This window comes from Coloeus monedula (genome assembly GCF_965178545.1).
Source record: "Coloeus monedula genome assembly, chromosome: 4".
In the NCBI taxonomy this organism is placed as follows: domain Eukaryota; kingdom Metazoa; phylum Chordata; class Aves; order Passeriformes; family Corvidae; genus Coloeus; species Coloeus monedula.
In genome coordinates this window covers 30,981,282-30,998,828 of record NC_138784.1, presented here as the reverse complement: position 1 = coordinate 30,998,828, position 17,547 = coordinate 30,981,282, and the positions used below count along the sequence as shown (strand labels likewise).

The following is a 17,547-nucleotide window of genomic DNA, read 5'->3' as shown; positions in this document are numbered from 1 at the left end:
AGCAAGGATCTGTTCCCTCTCTCCCCCAGCTGCCATCAGAATAATAGGCCCAACAGAATTAGTAAATCAAAGGTTTCACTCTGAATGCATCACAGCTGTGGAAAATATATACTTTAGCTTTCTGGGCTGATGACTTCCAGCTCTATCCAAAATAATTGCCCCTGTAACTCCCAATCAAGACTGCTTCCCAATACCAACTTCAGCAGGAAACATCCCAAAAAACTGAAGCCTGAGGTTAGATGACATGGAAATGTGAGTTGGTGAATATCTGAATGTTCTCATAGTGCCCTCAAGGAGCCAGGTGGACCCAGTGTGCAGGAGTCAGTAGTACAGCACAGGTTGGGCAGGAAATGACAAGGCCTCCTGCCCTCCTCTTTCAGCTTCCTTAAATGCTCTAGGATGTCCCTGCCTGTCAAAGATTTCTCCTCCTGTTGTAGCTAGAATGGTTATGAGACAGCCTCCTGAAGCTCCTTTCACCATTGTTCTCCACTCCAATGTGTCCTGGGCAGTTTCAGCTGAGAGGGCAGAGAGCTGCATCAGCATGGGCAGCAGTGAGGCAGAATGCAGTGCCCATGGAGGAAAGGGTGCCGTGCCAATGTACAGGGCTGAGCTGAGCGTGCTGGGAGCACAGCAAAAGCCTGCAGGCAGCTACAGCAAAGGGCTGATCTGGACCCTGGGGATGTGGAAAGCTACTGGTACAGACACAATTTTAAAATAAAAGTGGGCTTCAGGACTCTGTCTTCTTAATGAGCCTGTTCCCATATCAGAAATTTGTTTCTTTTAAAACTTACATTTAGTGAAAGGGGAATATTTCTGTCAGTGCTTTGGTTGCACCTGGTTGAAGACACCATCTGCTGCGACACTTGGCCAGCTTGGCATTTAAAATGTCATTTAGACCAGAAAGCAACTGAACCTGAATACTGAGGCAGATGTCATGAGCAAAGGTGAACTTCCGTAACTGAATGAGATTGCTGATAAAAAGACTGAATTGCAGAAGCTTTTGCAGAAAGCCTTGTGGAGGATCACTGATTCTTCTGCATGTGCTTTATTTCCTGTATGTGCCTTGTGCAATTTACCTTGGAGGAGCAATGCTACAAGAGATATCAGTGAAATTTTGCATTTAAAATTCAGCATTTGTGATTCCTGCTGGTTAAAGAAGGATGAGCAGGTTTCTGTCCTCTCCAGAAATGGGATGCACGATATTTTCTAAACCAAGCTACTGAGTCCTAGAGTTGCTTCAGCCCAGCAGGGCAGGAGGACATGCTCATTTTTCTACGTAGCACTGCTGCACACAAAGTTGTTCAAAACTATTTGCTTCCTCAAAGTTTCTGTTCCAGACAACAGCAAAAGGACAAACAGGCTGAGATCTCTTCTTTCAGCATAGAAGGTGTAGGAAGAGTTACTGCCGATCCCCTAAGTACAGAATCTCATTCCCAAATGTACCTCCTGATGTGTGTTTAGGATGCAACCCAAAAATCCATGGCACAAAGAAGGAAGAGGAATGAAATTGGTAAAAAACACATTAAAGAGAAATAGAGGCTAAAAAAAATAGAGTTAATTGCTCTACCCGTGTTTGAGCCCACAGGGCTTGTATAGATGAGTGTTAGTGATGAAGCTCTCCAGTGGTGCTGGGGCAAGCTTTGTTCTTAAGGTTGAATAATCTATCAAGAAACAAGTCCTTTCCACTTATGCTGCTCAGTATGGCTCAAATTGCTTTTCAGCTGTGCCCAGTGCTTTTGTTGACTTAAAGTAAATGAAACATTATCCTTTTCTAATTAGATAGGTTAGGAGATGTTGGTGCTACTTCCTACTAATTTAAAGACTAAAACTAATTTCAAGAAAATAAAGTTTAAAACCCCACCTTTAGGTAATTAATTAATCCAGAATTTGATTTAATAAGGAAGGAAGCAACTGAGGGTTAAGTGACCCAGTCGGGTGGGCAGGCAATCAGCCAGCATAGAGTAAGTGGTGCAGCCACTGTGGGGGTCATTGGGGAGCAAAGGTTTTTTTTTCTTGACAGGCAATTGCAAGCATGTAATACACCCAATCCCCTTCTCAGTCATCTTTAGCAACGATTCCTGTGAGTCAGTGCACTGGGTGTAGCTGTCAAGGTGCTGGCAGCAGGGTCTGCAGGAGCCTCTGCAGGGAGAGGCCAGGGCTGCGCTGTGCTGGATACAGCTAACACACCACAGGGCATGGCTCAGTCCAGCTGCCAAACAGGGGCACCTCTGAGAAAGAGGATTTGAGATGGGGCAAAAAATACTGCACAGGCAGAGGATGAGGGGGAAAGAAGTGGGCAGCAGCCATGTGAACACCAAGTTGAAAGCAGAAGGAGGGTGAGGAGGTGCTGCAGGTGCCAGAGCTGAGATTCCTGACAGCCCCAGGAGGAATCCACACCAGCAGGCAGGCATTTCCCAGCAGGAACCTCAGCCTGTGGAAAACCCATACTGGGTTTATCCAAAAGAACTGCAGCCCACGAAGAGGACCCAGGCTGAATCAGGGAGCAGGAACAGCAGAGCCCACAACAATTGTTACAGACTGACTACCATTCCCCAAGGAGGAGGTAGAGGAGTCAGGAGTGAAGCTCTGAAGTTGAACCTGGGAAGAAGTGGGGAGGGAAGGTGGTGTTTTACAGTTTTTGACTTTGTTTCTCACTATGCAATTTTAATTGGCAATAAATTAAAATCTCTTTTGCTCATGATGGTAACTGGCAAGCACTCTTCCCATCTTTCTCAACCCATGAAGTTTCTCTTTTCTTCCCCAACCAGCTGAGATGCTGGGGTGAATGAGGGGCTGGGTGGGCACAGCCCGCACCAGTTATCCACAGAGTAGGTCATCAGGTACAGAAAGCCTTGTGGAGAGGGCAGCTTTGCTAAAACACATAAGCAGACTGGAATAAAAGTCAACAATTAATTAGCAAGATACAGAAAAAAGCCACAGCCCCAACCAACTCTCTTTCTAAAGTGCACTTGCCAGCTTCACATTTTTGAGACTAGGTTCTGGTACATTTTACCACCTCCTAAAACATGTGCAATCTCAAACTTCCAAAGACTTTTAAAAATCTTGCCACAAGAGAGCAAACAGCCCATCTCAAACCCTTATGAGAACATCTTGTAATGAACCTCCACAGCAAAAGAGATTTTTGCCACAGAGGGCCCTCTTCTTATGGCTGAGTTCCCTTATGGGTGAGATGTCATTTGATTAATGTAGCCTTCCAATTTTTATATTATGTATCATCCCATATTGGAATACAGCAACGCTTTTTGCATACTCATGTATATACTTATGAACACTTTATGAATGAAAACTATAGTACTGACTGGTTGTACTATTCTAACTTGTCTTATGAAAATTTAAAAGAAATGGCTTCCTAAAATAGTACATGAAGAGTGCATTATTTGCCATGCAGAGACTGCAAAAGGATAATGTTAGAGATGAGAAATCTGTATTTCAAGTGTGTATTTGTATTCTGCTGAATGACACAAACATGAGCAGTAACTACCACAGGAATTGTTACGCTAAAAAGAGTTTGAGAGCTGCTTATGTGAAGACAGGACACTGACAGTATGAGAAAAGCACAGTATCTTGATGAGATCAAGACTTGTCACGTATTCTGTCCTCTTCCCAACATTTTCTCATGTTTCCCTGCCCCCAATTCAATAAACTAAACTACAGCTGCTATAGAAGGCTTTTATTCTGAACAAAACCAGTGAAAATACAGTTTACACTGAAAGCCCAAGCTGAGACAAGTCATGTTGTTGTTATTACTTGCTGGCTGTTTTAGGTGGGATCCACTCGTGTATCTTCTTGCGAGTAGTAGAGTAAGGCACATACTGCTCAGGAGTGCCACTCACATTGAATTTATGGTTCTCCCAGATAAATTTACGAGCGACTGGTGGATGAGTAGTTGGAGGGTCATCTGTCATTGAGTGCAGCCAGCGATGCCTTAAGAGGAAAAAGACATATTGATATTAAGGAACATTACATGACAAGGCTATCTCCTGACTCACAAGGGTCCTCCTCTGAAGAGACACTAAGTATTTATTCTGAGAAGGGAGAAAAATAATTTTAATCCAGTGTGACTTTCAATGAGACAACAGGATATTGATTTTAATTAGTTTCACAAACCTAACTGATAAACAACAATTCTGCCTCCAAGCAGTTCAAAGCATACCTAAGTTCAAATTCCTGTTCCTTTGTACGTTCAGGTTTTGGGCAGAGTATGTTGTCACTTGTTTGTACAGCCTTCACCAGGCAGCCAGGTCAAGGCAGGCACTACAAATGGCAAAAACCACGAGGTACGGTTTTGTTGTCTGGCATTTTTCTTTGTTAGGTTATGAAGCTTTGTTTTGTTTTTAATTACCAGAAGACTACACTGCACAACAATTTCAATACCATTTTCAAAGCATACATGAGGCTACCATTTGGGATACAGATTAATGACGTAAGTACACCTAAAACAAGCATATAAATATTTACTGACTGCACAACACAATGATTAATACCAATCAGTAACAGGGTAATTACCAAGTGATTACAGTGATTAGCCTTTACCTATGAACTAAATGTCAATTTTCCTCTGTGCAAGCAACATTAATGATCAAGCAAAGCATTTTCTCTAACAATTTACTGAAACACTGCAGCAGAGACCAACTGAATTGATTCCATCCCATTCCTATTTCAGTGCCTGAAGCAACTTTGAAATCTGAATTACATTTTAATCATCTGTCAGTTTACATGTACTTCCTAGTGTGTGTAGTTACGACAAAAGTGAGGTTATGACATTTTTTGCAAGCTTATGTGTTTTTTTACTGAGTAGAATTAAGGAGACTTCTGCTAATCAGCTTTTGCAAAGACTTGACCTAAAAATATGAAGTCCTCTTTTCTAGTTCTATTAGAAAACCTAAAAATTGCATTTTCAGCCCTTAGCAACAAATCCAGCACACTTCATTTATACAGCAAAACAAAACCACTACAGAAGTGGTGAGAAATAGACTGATAGGTATATTGTAAACATGAAGAGCTCTAGAGAAGGCTGGTAATCTTTTCCAACTGCTTATTGACATGTATTTTAAAAAAACAGAGAAAAAAAATCTCAACTTTAGCTATAACTTTAGTACAAAAATGTCAATTTAAAAAAAGTGTCAGCCTAAAGTTCTTTTTCTTGAAGTAAAAAACCAAACAAAACCCCCAAACTGAAGCCACACATTGTAAGACTAAGGGCTGCCAGGAAACTGGCTTGAATACAGGTGGAACCATAAGATCATTTAAAACTAAGAGGAAAAAACTGTGTTTAGAGGCAAAGAACAGCTTCCTGTGGGAAAAATGATCCACTTTGGAAGTTATACACATGTTCAGATGAAGTGACCAATGTAGTGTGAATGTGAAGGCGATCCAGCTCTTCCTCTCTCCCGTCTCCTTTGTAAATCTGGTCTCATTCAAAGTGTACATTTCCCACTGCTTTTATGTTAAAAAAAGGTAAGTGGCAAATGATTTCTGTCTGGAAAAAGGTGGCCCCATAGCACTACTAATCACGATGTGGTCTGTAATGAGTATTTTGGACCAAACCACTACAGGTCTGATGATCAAGAATCAGGTCTTGCTCAGTTTTAAACCTGGTGTTTTAAACCAGCCTCTGAAATGCCCTGGCCACATCACACAAAGCTCTCACCTTAGGTGAACTTTCTTGCCCGATTCACACCTGCCAGAAGAATTCTGTGCACTACTGTGCTTCACATCACCTCAGGTATCACGTGTCCTATGACAGCCTGCATCAAGGTTGGCAGAAGTGCTGCAAAAAAGCTAACCTGACAGAGGGGGGATCCTATGCTCACACCCAACAAGCTCTCCACTGCTAACACGGAAACACTAAGTATGTGGCATGAGAGAAAGGGCAAAAGAACAGTCCATTCTGCTAGTACTGACTCTAGAACTGTATTTCAAAACACTTTGGAGTATCACTCCAGAGGAGCCTCAGTTTTTCAAAACTGCTTACTGTAACATATTATGTTGGGTTTGGCCAGGGTAGAGTTAATTTTCTTTTTAAAAATAAAAATTAAGGCTCTTACTGCAATGTGCAAGGGACATTAATAAAGTGAATTTAACTCTCTGTGACTGTGCTGCTTTGGGCTGGGGTTGAGTTAATTTTCCTCAGTATGGGGCTGCGTTTTGGATTTGTACTGAACACGGGGTTGATAACACAGAGATGCTTTTGTTATTGCTGAGCAGGGCTCACTCGGAGCCAAGCCCTTTTCTGATTTTTGTACTGCCATGCTGTCAAGGAGACTAAGGGTGTATGGAAAGTTGGGAGGAGACACAGCCAGGACAGGTGACCCCAACTGACCAAAGGAATATTCTATACCACATGGCATCATGTTCAGTATATCATGTAGGGGGAAGGAGGAGGAAGAAGGGGATGTTTGGAGTGGTGGTAATTGTCTTCCCCAGTCACCGTTACATGTGATGGGGCACTGCTCCCCTGGAGATGGCCAAACACCTGCCTGCCCATGGGAAGCTGTGACTGAATTCTTGTTTTGCTTTGCCTGTGTGCAGCTTCTGTTTTCACTATTAAACTGTCCTTAACTCATGAGTTTTCCAGCTTTTACCCTTTTCTCCCCAGTCCCACTGGAGGGGGAGTGAACAAGTGGCTGCCTGGGGCTTGGTGCCTGGTTGGGGTTAAACCATGACACAGGCAACTTACAACACACACATTCACCTAGTGATGCTTCTGGTAACAGTGGATAAGAATCCTACACACAAATCCCTATTTACACACCTGTGATCACGCCTCACCATCCTCATGCTCCCCAAAAGTCACACACACCACCAGGACAAACAAAAAAATGTCAGACAGAAATCCAGTTACCAAGGCCCTGAAAGACAGGCTGGAGCAAGCACAGCACTAGAACTGTATTAATGCTCAGCTAAAATCAACTATATTCCAAGCCTGCTTGATGTCTGGCACCTCTGTCATTACAAGTGTACTTGTCATACATTCATTCCTTGAAACAGCAGAAAAGTTTCACAGTATCATTTAAGAGTAGCTTTACCTGTCATTTAAACTATTGTTTTGCAGCTTTTTAAGACTAAATTCATAAAATCTTTTAAAATGCAGCATTTTTGAGAAATAAACATCTTTGGGTTTAAGATTTTCTGGATTTCTGTAACATCAATATGAAACCAGGCTCAAATTTAAACAGATCAGCAAAACCAATCCTTGAATCACATTTTCTCACTGGAAAGTAGAAATAAAATTGCTCACTGACAAGACATGTCAGTACAGTCACACGTATTGAAATACAGGAAGAGATTTCAAAAGTTTGTTTAGAAATCAATCCACTATGAATTATATTTAAGAGTTTCAGGGCTTAACCTGGTCACAAAAGATTCCCCTTAGAAGCACAACATGTGACTTACAAAAGCATTTTGGTTTGCAGAGTCTGTTCTCTCAAACAAAAGCTCCCATTTTCCACTTAAAATCTTGATAACTTTATTTTGGGAAGACTTTCCCCTTGATATCTGCCTCAAAGAATCCTTTGAAGCTCTGATATCTCAGACTCTACCCCCAGATGCTCAAGAAAAGCTTTTCATGCACTAGATTGAACAGCATGAATAAAGAGATGTGACATCCTGCAGATGGCCAGATTTCTATACAAACTCGGCCTGTAAATCCACGTGTGGAAAAACAGGATTCAAAAGCAATTAATGACTAAAAACCTACAAAGAAGCAGATAACTTGCACAGAGCACACAAATATCAGGAGGATGCAAGCAGCTCTGAAGAGGCTGAGGCAGCTTGCTGAATCAGAGAGCAGTCACTAGAAAGCAGACTGAGCCCAGCAAAGCCTTTGCACTTTTTCTTGAGTAAATGGATAAAGGACACCTCAAAGTATCTTCAAAAGCTCTCAAGACTATGAAGAATTTTTTCCCAAGTTTTAACAAATATTTAAAAGCAAGTAGATTTCAAACTGAAGCTACAAGGGACCGGAGCCAATTATATGATGTACAAGCTGTCAAACAAGAACTGATGCTACACAAACTCAGCAGCCACTACCATATGTGCATCTGCAAGGTTCAGGCACAGCCTGCGTCAGCTCAGGATGTTTGCCAACGTGTTAACATCCACTTTTTGCCACAAGTTAACCATGCAGTGAGACAAGAGAAATGAAGATGTGGGTTCAGGTCATAAGGCAGAGAAGGAAAAAGGGACACCAAATGTGTTTATTTGTTTACACATGGGAGATAACGAATTTCTCATGCAAGCTACTACACCACAGCAATGAGATGGCACTCAATTTAGCTGAAAACACCAAATTAGCACTTAATCAAGTTATAAAACTCCACAAATTTATTGTGAAGCTACTAAAAGGATGGAAATTTTCCCACTCTCCTTCCTTTTCTATTCAATCTTTTTGTTTTGTTTTCCTTGAAGGCAGACTTGAAAAGCAGCATTTTTACAGGAGAATTGCAAGTTTCCTTACATTTTCTAGTGTCTTGGCACTTTAAGTCTGAGGTGCTACATTCCTCCCTGTCAGATCAACTAAAGAGGATGCAGACTATTAAACTGACGGTAAATTTGCAATACTTCACTATATGAAATAAACACTCCTGGAGCTCCTTCCAAAGATGGCAGATTTGCACCAGAAGGAAATAAACCTCAAAGCACAGGATAGACACTACAAATACACAGGACAGTGCTGGCAAAATGAAGCGTCCCTACAAAAGGAAAAAACTATTCTCAAACTACAGTTCTTCTTTCCCCACAGGATCACACTGAAAGAGCAATTTATTTTTAACTAGTGTGTACACTTACACGAGCTGTCAATTTGTTTTTTTAAAGTATTTGGCCAAAATGCAAACCGAAGTACATTGAACCAGAAATACACGAAACAAATAGCTTAAACACACAGGCCAAGGATTAGAGTGATGCTGCAATGGAGACATCAATGAAAGCACTAAACAGAGTCCACACAGGCATTGCTATAAACGGATTTAACTTCTATTGTTTGTATGTTCACAGAGCACACCCGATCAGTGTGTTCAAAAATGGAAGCACTGAGTTCCTGCAAACAGCATACTCTGACTAGTAAGAGACAAAACAAGTATTTGGGTTCTCTCACTGTCTAAAAGTGAAAAAGATGACTTTGTGTAGGGAAAAAATTGTGCCAAATACCTTGTAAAGCATTAAAAGAAGATTAATATTCATCATTCCCAAGGCAAGTATGGAAGAAATTTTTAAAAATCTAATTAACTCGTCTCCAACAAAGTAGATACTAACATCTGGATTTTGGAGACAAAAAAAGAAAACCCAGAGTGAAAAAGAAGTTAAATAACAACTAAATCAGTATAAACTACAAGCCTACATATTCTGGTGTGGAAACATTTTTAAAAAGCAACAGTCTCGATTCCCTGAAGAGTAGACATATGTCAAAACAACACTTTGATTTCCTTCATACTGTACAATTTCAGTACATCCTTTGTCAAAAGACATTACAGCAATTATTTCAGAATACTGAAAATACTCAGTAGCTCCTAAAACAGTATCACAATACGTTATAACATATAAGATGTTTTTTCTTTCTGTTTTTTCTTTTTCTCTAGTATCTGAGAGAAGGTAAAGGGCAGCATTTTTTTCCCCAGTTGTTTTCAGAACTTTTCAACATACCAAAATGCTTTTTCCCAGTTCATCATGCATGACCTTCACTTAATTGTACTTGAACAAGCATTCATATTCCACAGTCCTGAAGGCACACTGCAAGGAGAGGATACAACAACATACCCACAAAATTTCACTGAGTTGAGCTAAATTAACTGAATCCCAGAGTAAAAAATCAGTGTTTAGAAAAAGCATTCAGATCATGCTCACCTCTAACAGCAGTATTTTAAATACTTCCCAGTTGACCCAAGGATGACAAACATGTATCATACTGTTATACTGTGCATTAATTACTCTCTTTGTTAATAGAAGTAATTTCACAGTTTAATTTATTTCCAACAAATTTCTGGGTCCAAAATAACCACTCATTACCTGTGCAGTTGCACAACTCTAGTGTTACACTGACAGTGGCTTGTACAATATATTGCCAGTTTCAATTCAGAAGTCTATACCATGTTAAAAATGTAAGGCACTATAGCACCACATAAAACTTTTTAAAAAGTCTTAAAAGACAGCATTTATTCCCAGTCAAAATACTTATATTTTTAGAGACGTCTCTAAGCTGTATGGAAATACACAGCAGTGATGTAAATGTGTCACAAAGCTAGGATTCCTATATAAGAATGAACATATGTTACCATGGGACATACACATTTATCAGCAAGAAACACCACCCCCACTTTATTTTCCCCCACCCCCCAAAAAATCCAAATCCACAAGCCTGAATGGTACTGCACAACTAAGTTTCCTGACAAAAATACCTTCGAACACAAGACTGTTTACCATTTTGTGCCTCATTACACTCACCAGTCTTGAAAATAATGAAATCTTTACTGCTTCTTTTAAAGGAATTTTTTCCACATTGATAGGAAAACAAGTTTTTCTACCTCATTAATTTCTGTGAACTAAACAAGCTACTTAACTCTTGAAACTTCACTTTGATTCTCAGGAAGAAACCCTTTACTGAGGTTTGTAAATGGCAACAAACATCACATAAACCCAAGCAAAGGAAAAAACAAAACGAAACAAAACCTATGCCTCAAAATAAAGAAAATCTTAAAAGCCAGCACAGTCTAATAATGGATAACAACCAGAACCAAACAACAGTTATGCAGAGAGCAAGGCATGAACATCCTGGTGTTGGAGATTCTAATGTCACTTCCAAAAACACCACCATTCAGTTGTTACCAAATAAGACAGGAAAAAGCATTAACCACATTAAACATACTATAAGGCTGGGAGAGCTTGAAACAAAATTGACTGCCTAGAGAGTCGACCCACGCATTCTTCAAATGTTCCTGTGAGAGCCACAGTTTAGGAGATTTTATAATCGGTCCCAGCCTTGGCACAGAGCATTTGTCACAGGAGTAACAAATGTCAGTGTTTGCTCAGTCTTCTCAAACACTTCTCTCTTCATATCACCTTTTGCTGCTTTGGGGCTGAAGTGCTATTCCTGTCCCTGAAGAATTGCACAGAGATTGTTTTTACTAGTATACACTGTTACTTTATATGGTGTGAGTTTTCTAGGAAAACAAAAAAAGGATCAACAGCTGCGTGGCTAGAGACCTTCTGGAACTCAAGGCTGTACAGAATTATTACTGAAGTGCACAAACAGAAAATAAAACCTCAATAAAAATTACAGTCAAGGAGCAGTCAACATATGGAGCATCCTGGCACTTTAATGTTTACAACCACATCAATGTATATAAACTGAAACAATTATGCTGTTAGTGGCTGTGGGTTAAGGAATGCTGTTCCACCATTGCCATATGTTTCTTAGTTTCTTGCTTATGATGAAAATAACAAATTTTTTACTTCTGGTGCCCAAGGCTTTGCCAAGCCATTAACAGAGAATCACAAGTAATAAAGAAAATTAGAAGACCATCTTGACCTGCTCAATCTGGCTGGCAAAATGCTTTTCTCAATCCAAAAAGCAATGAGTGCCTCTGCCAGGACAGTGAGCAATAAACATGAATGCAGTTCAACATTAGAAGTGACCAGTCTGAAATATTCTGGTCATATACAAGACAGCTACATTCATTTTTTTTTTTTAATATTCTGCTTTGTAAGTTAAGAAAATATAAAGCAACTACAATGAGTATCTGTCCACATTATTAAGCTAAATCATTTACCATTCAGGGGGCACCATGCTTCCATCAACTTCCCAAAAGGTATTTTTGCCATTCATTTCATCAGTATATACAACCCATCTGTGTCGACCTTAAGCAAACAAACAGAAATATCACATTAGTTCAAAAAAGTAAATTATTTTCATATAAAGGAGAGAATTCAGGAAAACCAACGGAAAACGTTTTGAGTGATAGTATCTACCACAATGGGCACTTATTTTAAAGCCAGCACACCTTTTTTTTCCCCAAGTTGTCTGTATTTCCACTGTTACTGTAGTTTTGGATGACTGAATCTAATACTCTCACAAAGAAGCAAATACTGGCTATTGTATAAGTAATGGGAAATAGGGACTTATGCAATTTTTAGGCAGAGAAACAGGTTTGGGGATTTTTTTTCTCTGTTATGAGGAGTCTTTTCCCAAAGGACATTGCCACTTATAACCTAAGAGTAAACTAAATTTCAGCTATACAAAACTACCAAGCAATGGTAACCAGCAAGTGCTTTCCTTGTTTACCCTACAGTCAGCAGTCAGCTTAGCCTGACCAGCATGTCAATTGCTTATGTGTCACCTGTATTGCTTTAGGTGCTGCCTTTTTAAGCACTCTACAAACTTGATTTAAAATCCCATTACTTAAGGTAATAGGAAGTTTAAGCTAACCTGTGCTCTTTGCCCTGAAGTGATCATGTAAGTGAGTAGAGCTGTGAGGCAGTTTTAAAAGTAGTTCTCCTTCTCTGCCCACCTGTTAAACTACCAGCCTTTAGGTCAAGGACCAAATTCAACTCTCAATCACATGATCATATAGCTTTACCTACATGGAAACCATCTAACTGGCTTTTATTTATCCCATATTTATTGTTTCAGATTGACTGTGTTTGCAAATGAATTGAGGGATGCTACAGAGAAACAGAAGCTGTCAAAGCATTTCTGTGAGTTCCTTGTCTAAGACTCACACAAGACAAGTGCAGGGAAGTCAGGCAGGCAACAAGTTGTATTTCACTAGCAGAAAGCACACAAGCTATGTGAAAGCTGCACAGTTGGCTGGGAGGTGTTCACATTAGCACACATACCAAAGAAGTTTCTTTTGTCTTCATAGTATTTGTTTCCATATTTGTCAGTTCCTATCAGATTACCAGTCTTCAAATCATTGACCCTGTGAATTATCAAAACAACAATTTAAATTGGCATCCTCTCGGAATGAAATTGTGGCAGAGGTTTCTTAGGGGCTAGTAAAAACCTGTACACATGTATGCAAAGATATTTTTTTTAAAAACTATTCAAGCTTAAGGATTGTAAAACAATCACCAATTCCTGCAACTAATGTGCACCCCACTGACAGGATGATAAAACCCATACAAAAATACTTTCAGGAACTCTTACTTATTTAAAAGCTCATTATAGTGGAAGATAAAGCAACTCTACAATTTAACACCCATAAACCTTAAATACTGTGCGAGTCCCAGAGTCACATGTTAATCCACTTAGTAGAAAATGTAACCATCCTTCTCAACTATTAGTAGCTACTATTTCAGCCTGAATTGCTACTGGAAGTGGTCAGCACTGAAGCAGCACAAGAGACTTCCCATGGCTGTGTGGGCAGTAACCTCCAAGACAGGAATAGCAATGTTTTAGGCCATTGCAGCTGCTTGCCAAGGAAATACATGCTAAACCCTACACTATAATTGTTACTTTCTTGCTTTTGCGTAACTGTGAAAGATGCAAGCATTCACCCTGCAACTCCGTGAGACTTACACTGACCCAGATAAGGTATATACGAGTTTTGACTCTTCATAAAGAACATATTTTAACATTATTGTAGAGATCAATAATTAAACTGAGCCTATGATTTACATGCTAATGATAAAACCTTAAAATTAACTGAAGTGCTCTTCTCCCTCAATATCTACAACTTTGTTTTTCTTTTTACTGACATTCATCCCAGGCAGAATTAGATAAGGAAAAGCTTCCTCTCAAAGGTTTTAGTTGTTTGTGGTATTATGCACACTCTCAACTCAATTCCAAGTGAGAGAAGGAATGTGGTCAGATGAAGATTTTTTTGTTGTTTTTTCTCTCAGGGTGTGTGAAAGTGACAATCATTCCAGCAGGTACTTGTTTTAAACCTCTGTGGTGGCAGGCAGAGAGATTCTCTGACACATCTCTCCTCTATCAAAGAAACACTCAGAGATCTCTGGCTCAGCTTTACAAGCCCAAACTCCCAGCTTCAGAAAAAAAAGAGCCATTCCACTGCTGCTCTCCCTTCCTTTTTCCCTTCCCTTTCTTTAAAGTGTTCTTACGCCCTTGTCCTGACTTCATGCTCTGAATACTGGTATCAGACACTGAGAGGTATTTATGGCTTCCAGAAAATATTTTCCAGCCAATTTCACTGAGTTTTAAGTAAAGAGAATGTTTCCAGCCTCAAAGGCTCTTAATAATTTGACTTCATAACATATAAATCTGCTGCAGCTGCCCCAGTGAAAAACATATAGAGAAAAGCAGGGAAATTCAGAGAAACAGTCTCCTGACTTGGGTAAATAATTTTTTTCCAGTTACCAGTGATTACTTCTTAAAATCAACTGTTGCAAGAAAGAACACCTTCATTACTCTTCATTTAAGTACTAAGCCTATTCCTTTAGCTAGGATGGATGATTTAATGGCTTGAAAGGTGAGCAGGAGGCAGCAATTGTGTTTGTGGTTGGTGTGGTTACGAGGATCAGGTGTGATTCCCCACCTAACACACCTAACTTCAGTCTTCTGAAGGAAAAGAAGGACAGCACTGTCTCCAGTCTTGCCTGCCTTCTTTTTCTGTGTGGTGGAAAGGTGTCAACACAGTCTGTGATCTTAGACTCACAAACGATCTCTGAGGAGACATTCATTAAGCTGTGCTTAGGAAGAGGCACTCTGATGAAACCTAATACTCAAACTCTTCCACATGTTCATTTCCCCAGCTCCATTTCTTCTTGAGAACTGTCAGAGTAATAACTACAGCCTGAGAAGGAAAACAAAGAGGAGAAAACAACCTGGAGGCAGGGGGAAAGTGTGTGACAGAAAATAGTAATTATAATAGCAGTAAAGCACTAGCCAGGGAAACCATGTATTGTCTTACTGCTCAACAGGTATTAGAGCCACTATATGAAAATACTGGCGAGGCCTGATCACAAACTGTGTAGAATGTTACGTTTAACTTTTCAGAACAGATCAATTTAAGCCACAAGAAATAACGGGAAAAGGGCTATGATGATTGGGGGGTGATCTGGGAGGAAGCTTTCAAGAAGGCTCAGAAAGCTTGGCTTGTTTGTTCTAACATAAGAAAGCCATTAATATATGGCAGAGAATTTTGTCTTTGCAAATCACCCCTATCCCATATTCCTGAGTTCTCAATATTGATTAAAAAAATAGCTTTGTAGCATGTGGTCAGGCCTACAACATTCACTGTATATGTCCTAATACTTTTGCCAGAATCAACTATAAATACAACACGGTTTACTGACACTATTGAATTTGGATCACATACCATTTAGACTTCCACCCTACATTTCATCAAGGATTTGAATGCAAAAAGAGTGCCCTAGTAAACCTGCAGCTCCTATTTGGGAGCACCTTCAAACTTGCTGTATCACAGTGCAAAATACAAGAAAGATGAGATGTGAGTGAGAGAAAAAAAAAAACAGGAGAAAGTTTAATGTGGGTAAGTGCAAGGTTCTGTAGTTGGGGAAGAAAGTACTCAGACATAAATGGAAACAAAGGCTGCAACTAATTTTGCACAAAATGCCACTGGGGCTCGAGGGCATCCAAAGCTGAGCATAGGTCAACAGTGACAATCCATTGCCAAAGAGCAAAGGTGACCTGCAGTTTGAAGTGAATTAGAAGAAATAGAGCCAGTAAGGCAGATGAAGTAATTCTCTTGCTTTACACCACGGGATTTCAGCAGATGCACGGCTCCCAGATTTGTGCACTTTAAGAAAACCACTGCCAACCTGAGGTGACCCAGAGCAAAGAGGACGATGGCGTACGCATAAGCATCGAGTGCAGCTACAGCAGAGACACGGCTGTGGCAACAGACCACAGACCGCGGCTGAACACCAGGAACGCCTGTCCGGGTAACACCGACAGCTCAGCATCCAGGAACCCTCCAAGGTGCCTCAAGAAGAGAAAACAGCCGCGGGTCCTGCGTGGAGACCGCTCTGAGCACAGCACCCACTGCCGACCGGGACGCGCCGCCTCGGCGGAACGCACGGCGGGCGGGGCGGAGCGGGCCCTTCCCGAGGCCTGTCCGGCCGCGCGCACCGCCCGCCTCAGGCAGCGCCCCCGCAGCCCCGGCAGCGCCCCCGCAGCCGCAGCCCCGCCGGCGCCGCTTCGCGCGGGGCAGCGCGCCCGCCCCCGCCCGGCTGCCCCCGCCAAGGTGACCCCGCGGGGCGGCGGTCGCGCAGCGGGGAGGCCCCGCCGCCCGCGCCGGGCACCGCATTACCTGAGCAGCTGCAGGATGGCGCCGCGGGTGCCGCCGTGGCCGCCGATGTGCTTCAGCGCCCGCTTCAGCACCTGCACGTACTCCGCCATCTTGGGGCGGGCCGCGCCTCGGGCCGCCCCGCCGCCCTTGGTGACAGCGACCGCCCGGAAACGGAACCAGCGGGGAGATCCGCCTTGGGTATTTCTTAGGTCGCCCAAGGGTATTTTCTGATGAATACACTGCGATTTGGCTCCCAGTCTGCACAGCCTGGATTCATAGAACACTTGCCTAATGCTTCCACGTGAAGGTCAGCAAGATACAAAGAACTTCAGGACAGGGAGAAAAGCCACTTTATAATAGAAATGTTTCCTGACAATCCCTTATTTCACACAGGTCACAAGATCTGTGGTGAGAAAAGAGTTACCAAGACTGGCAGTAAGGAGTCCAGGACTGCCCGGATCACGAATCAGGGGCAGCGCAGGTGACATCTCACCCCATGCAGACTGCGGGTGATGGTCAGAGAAGAGCTTAACAGTCTTGTCTCTCCTGGCTTTTCCCAACTTCAGCAGGCCATCAAGTAATGTGTATCTGTTGTCTCATCCGTGTGTCCACTCCACCTCTCCATCTTGTCCCAGTGCCTTCTGATTCTGCATCAGCAGGAGGAAAGACCTTTGATTGCCCTGCTGTGGATAGTGGCAGGACTTTACTACTGTTGCTGCGGGGCCGAGCAGGCAAGCTGCAGGACTATTTCCATGACCTTCACAAGGCTACTGCTACACAGGCCAGGCAAAAAATACTCACAGTACTTTGTCAGAGCAGGCAGGGCTTGGAAAAGCCCCTGGTAAACACATCATCGGTGCTGGAACCAGTGCTGGCTGATGAGCAGAGACCAGCTGTCAAACATGTAAAGGCCAAGCTGTTGGACACCGTCACTATCAGAATTGGGGATTTGGGAAGGAACAAAGTAGGACTTGGAGTGAAAAATTAAGTAGGTAAACTTGAAAGGAAAATGAGACTGGGAAAAACCTGTGTCAGCCAAGTTCACAGTGTGGAAATATACCCATTTCAATGTTAAGTCTAATGGTCTGAATTTCCACTCAAAATTTTTTAGTTTTAACACAAGTGGTTTTGTTTTCAAACACAAAACACAGGCCCTGCTGGTTCTGTGCTCTGTGCTCGAACCACAGCATCTCTTTTGCGACAAGTCTTAGGCTTCAGTATTCTTGTGGCAGGTTATTTGCATTTTCAGTCAAAAGTCTTAGAAAATCCATTAAATATATTAAAATATGGTCAGATAAGTGTACATTAGCAGGCATAAGAA

General features: G+C 41.6%; 1 protein-coding gene across 1 annotated transcript; it reads right to left on the bottom strand.

The window, feature by feature from the left end:
- Positions 1-3,676: 3,676 nt before the first annotated feature.
- NDUFA12 (NADH:ubiquinone oxidoreductase subunit A12) lies at positions 3,677-16,969 on the bottom strand. The gene is made up of 4 exons (XM_082280497.1): positions 16,248-16,969; positions 12,853-12,935; positions 11,787-11,874; positions 3,677-3,945 (listed from the first exon to the last, which is right to left on the bottom strand). Exons 1-4 carry the CDS (start codon positions 16,334-16,336, stop codon positions 3,765-3,767), a joined length of 441 nt encoding a protein of 146 aa, XP_082136623.1. The 5' UTR covers positions 16,337-16,969; the 3' UTR covers positions 3,677-3,764.
- Between the last annotated feature and the right edge of the window lie 578 nt (positions 16,970-17,547).

Coding starts and splice junctions, on each gene's coding strand:
- NDUFA12 (XM_082280497.1), bottom strand. CDS start 16,336: ATGGCGGAGTACGTGCAGGTGCTGAAGCGGGCGCTGAAGCACATCGGC. Junction 12,936..16,247: donor GCCATCCTGCAGCTGCTCAG/GTAATGCGGTGC, acceptor GATAATTCACAG/GGTCAATGATTTGAAGACTG. Junction 11,875..12,852: donor AGACAAAAGAAACTTCTTTG/GTATGTGTGCTA, acceptor TGTTTGCTTAAG/GTCGACACAGATGGGTTGTA.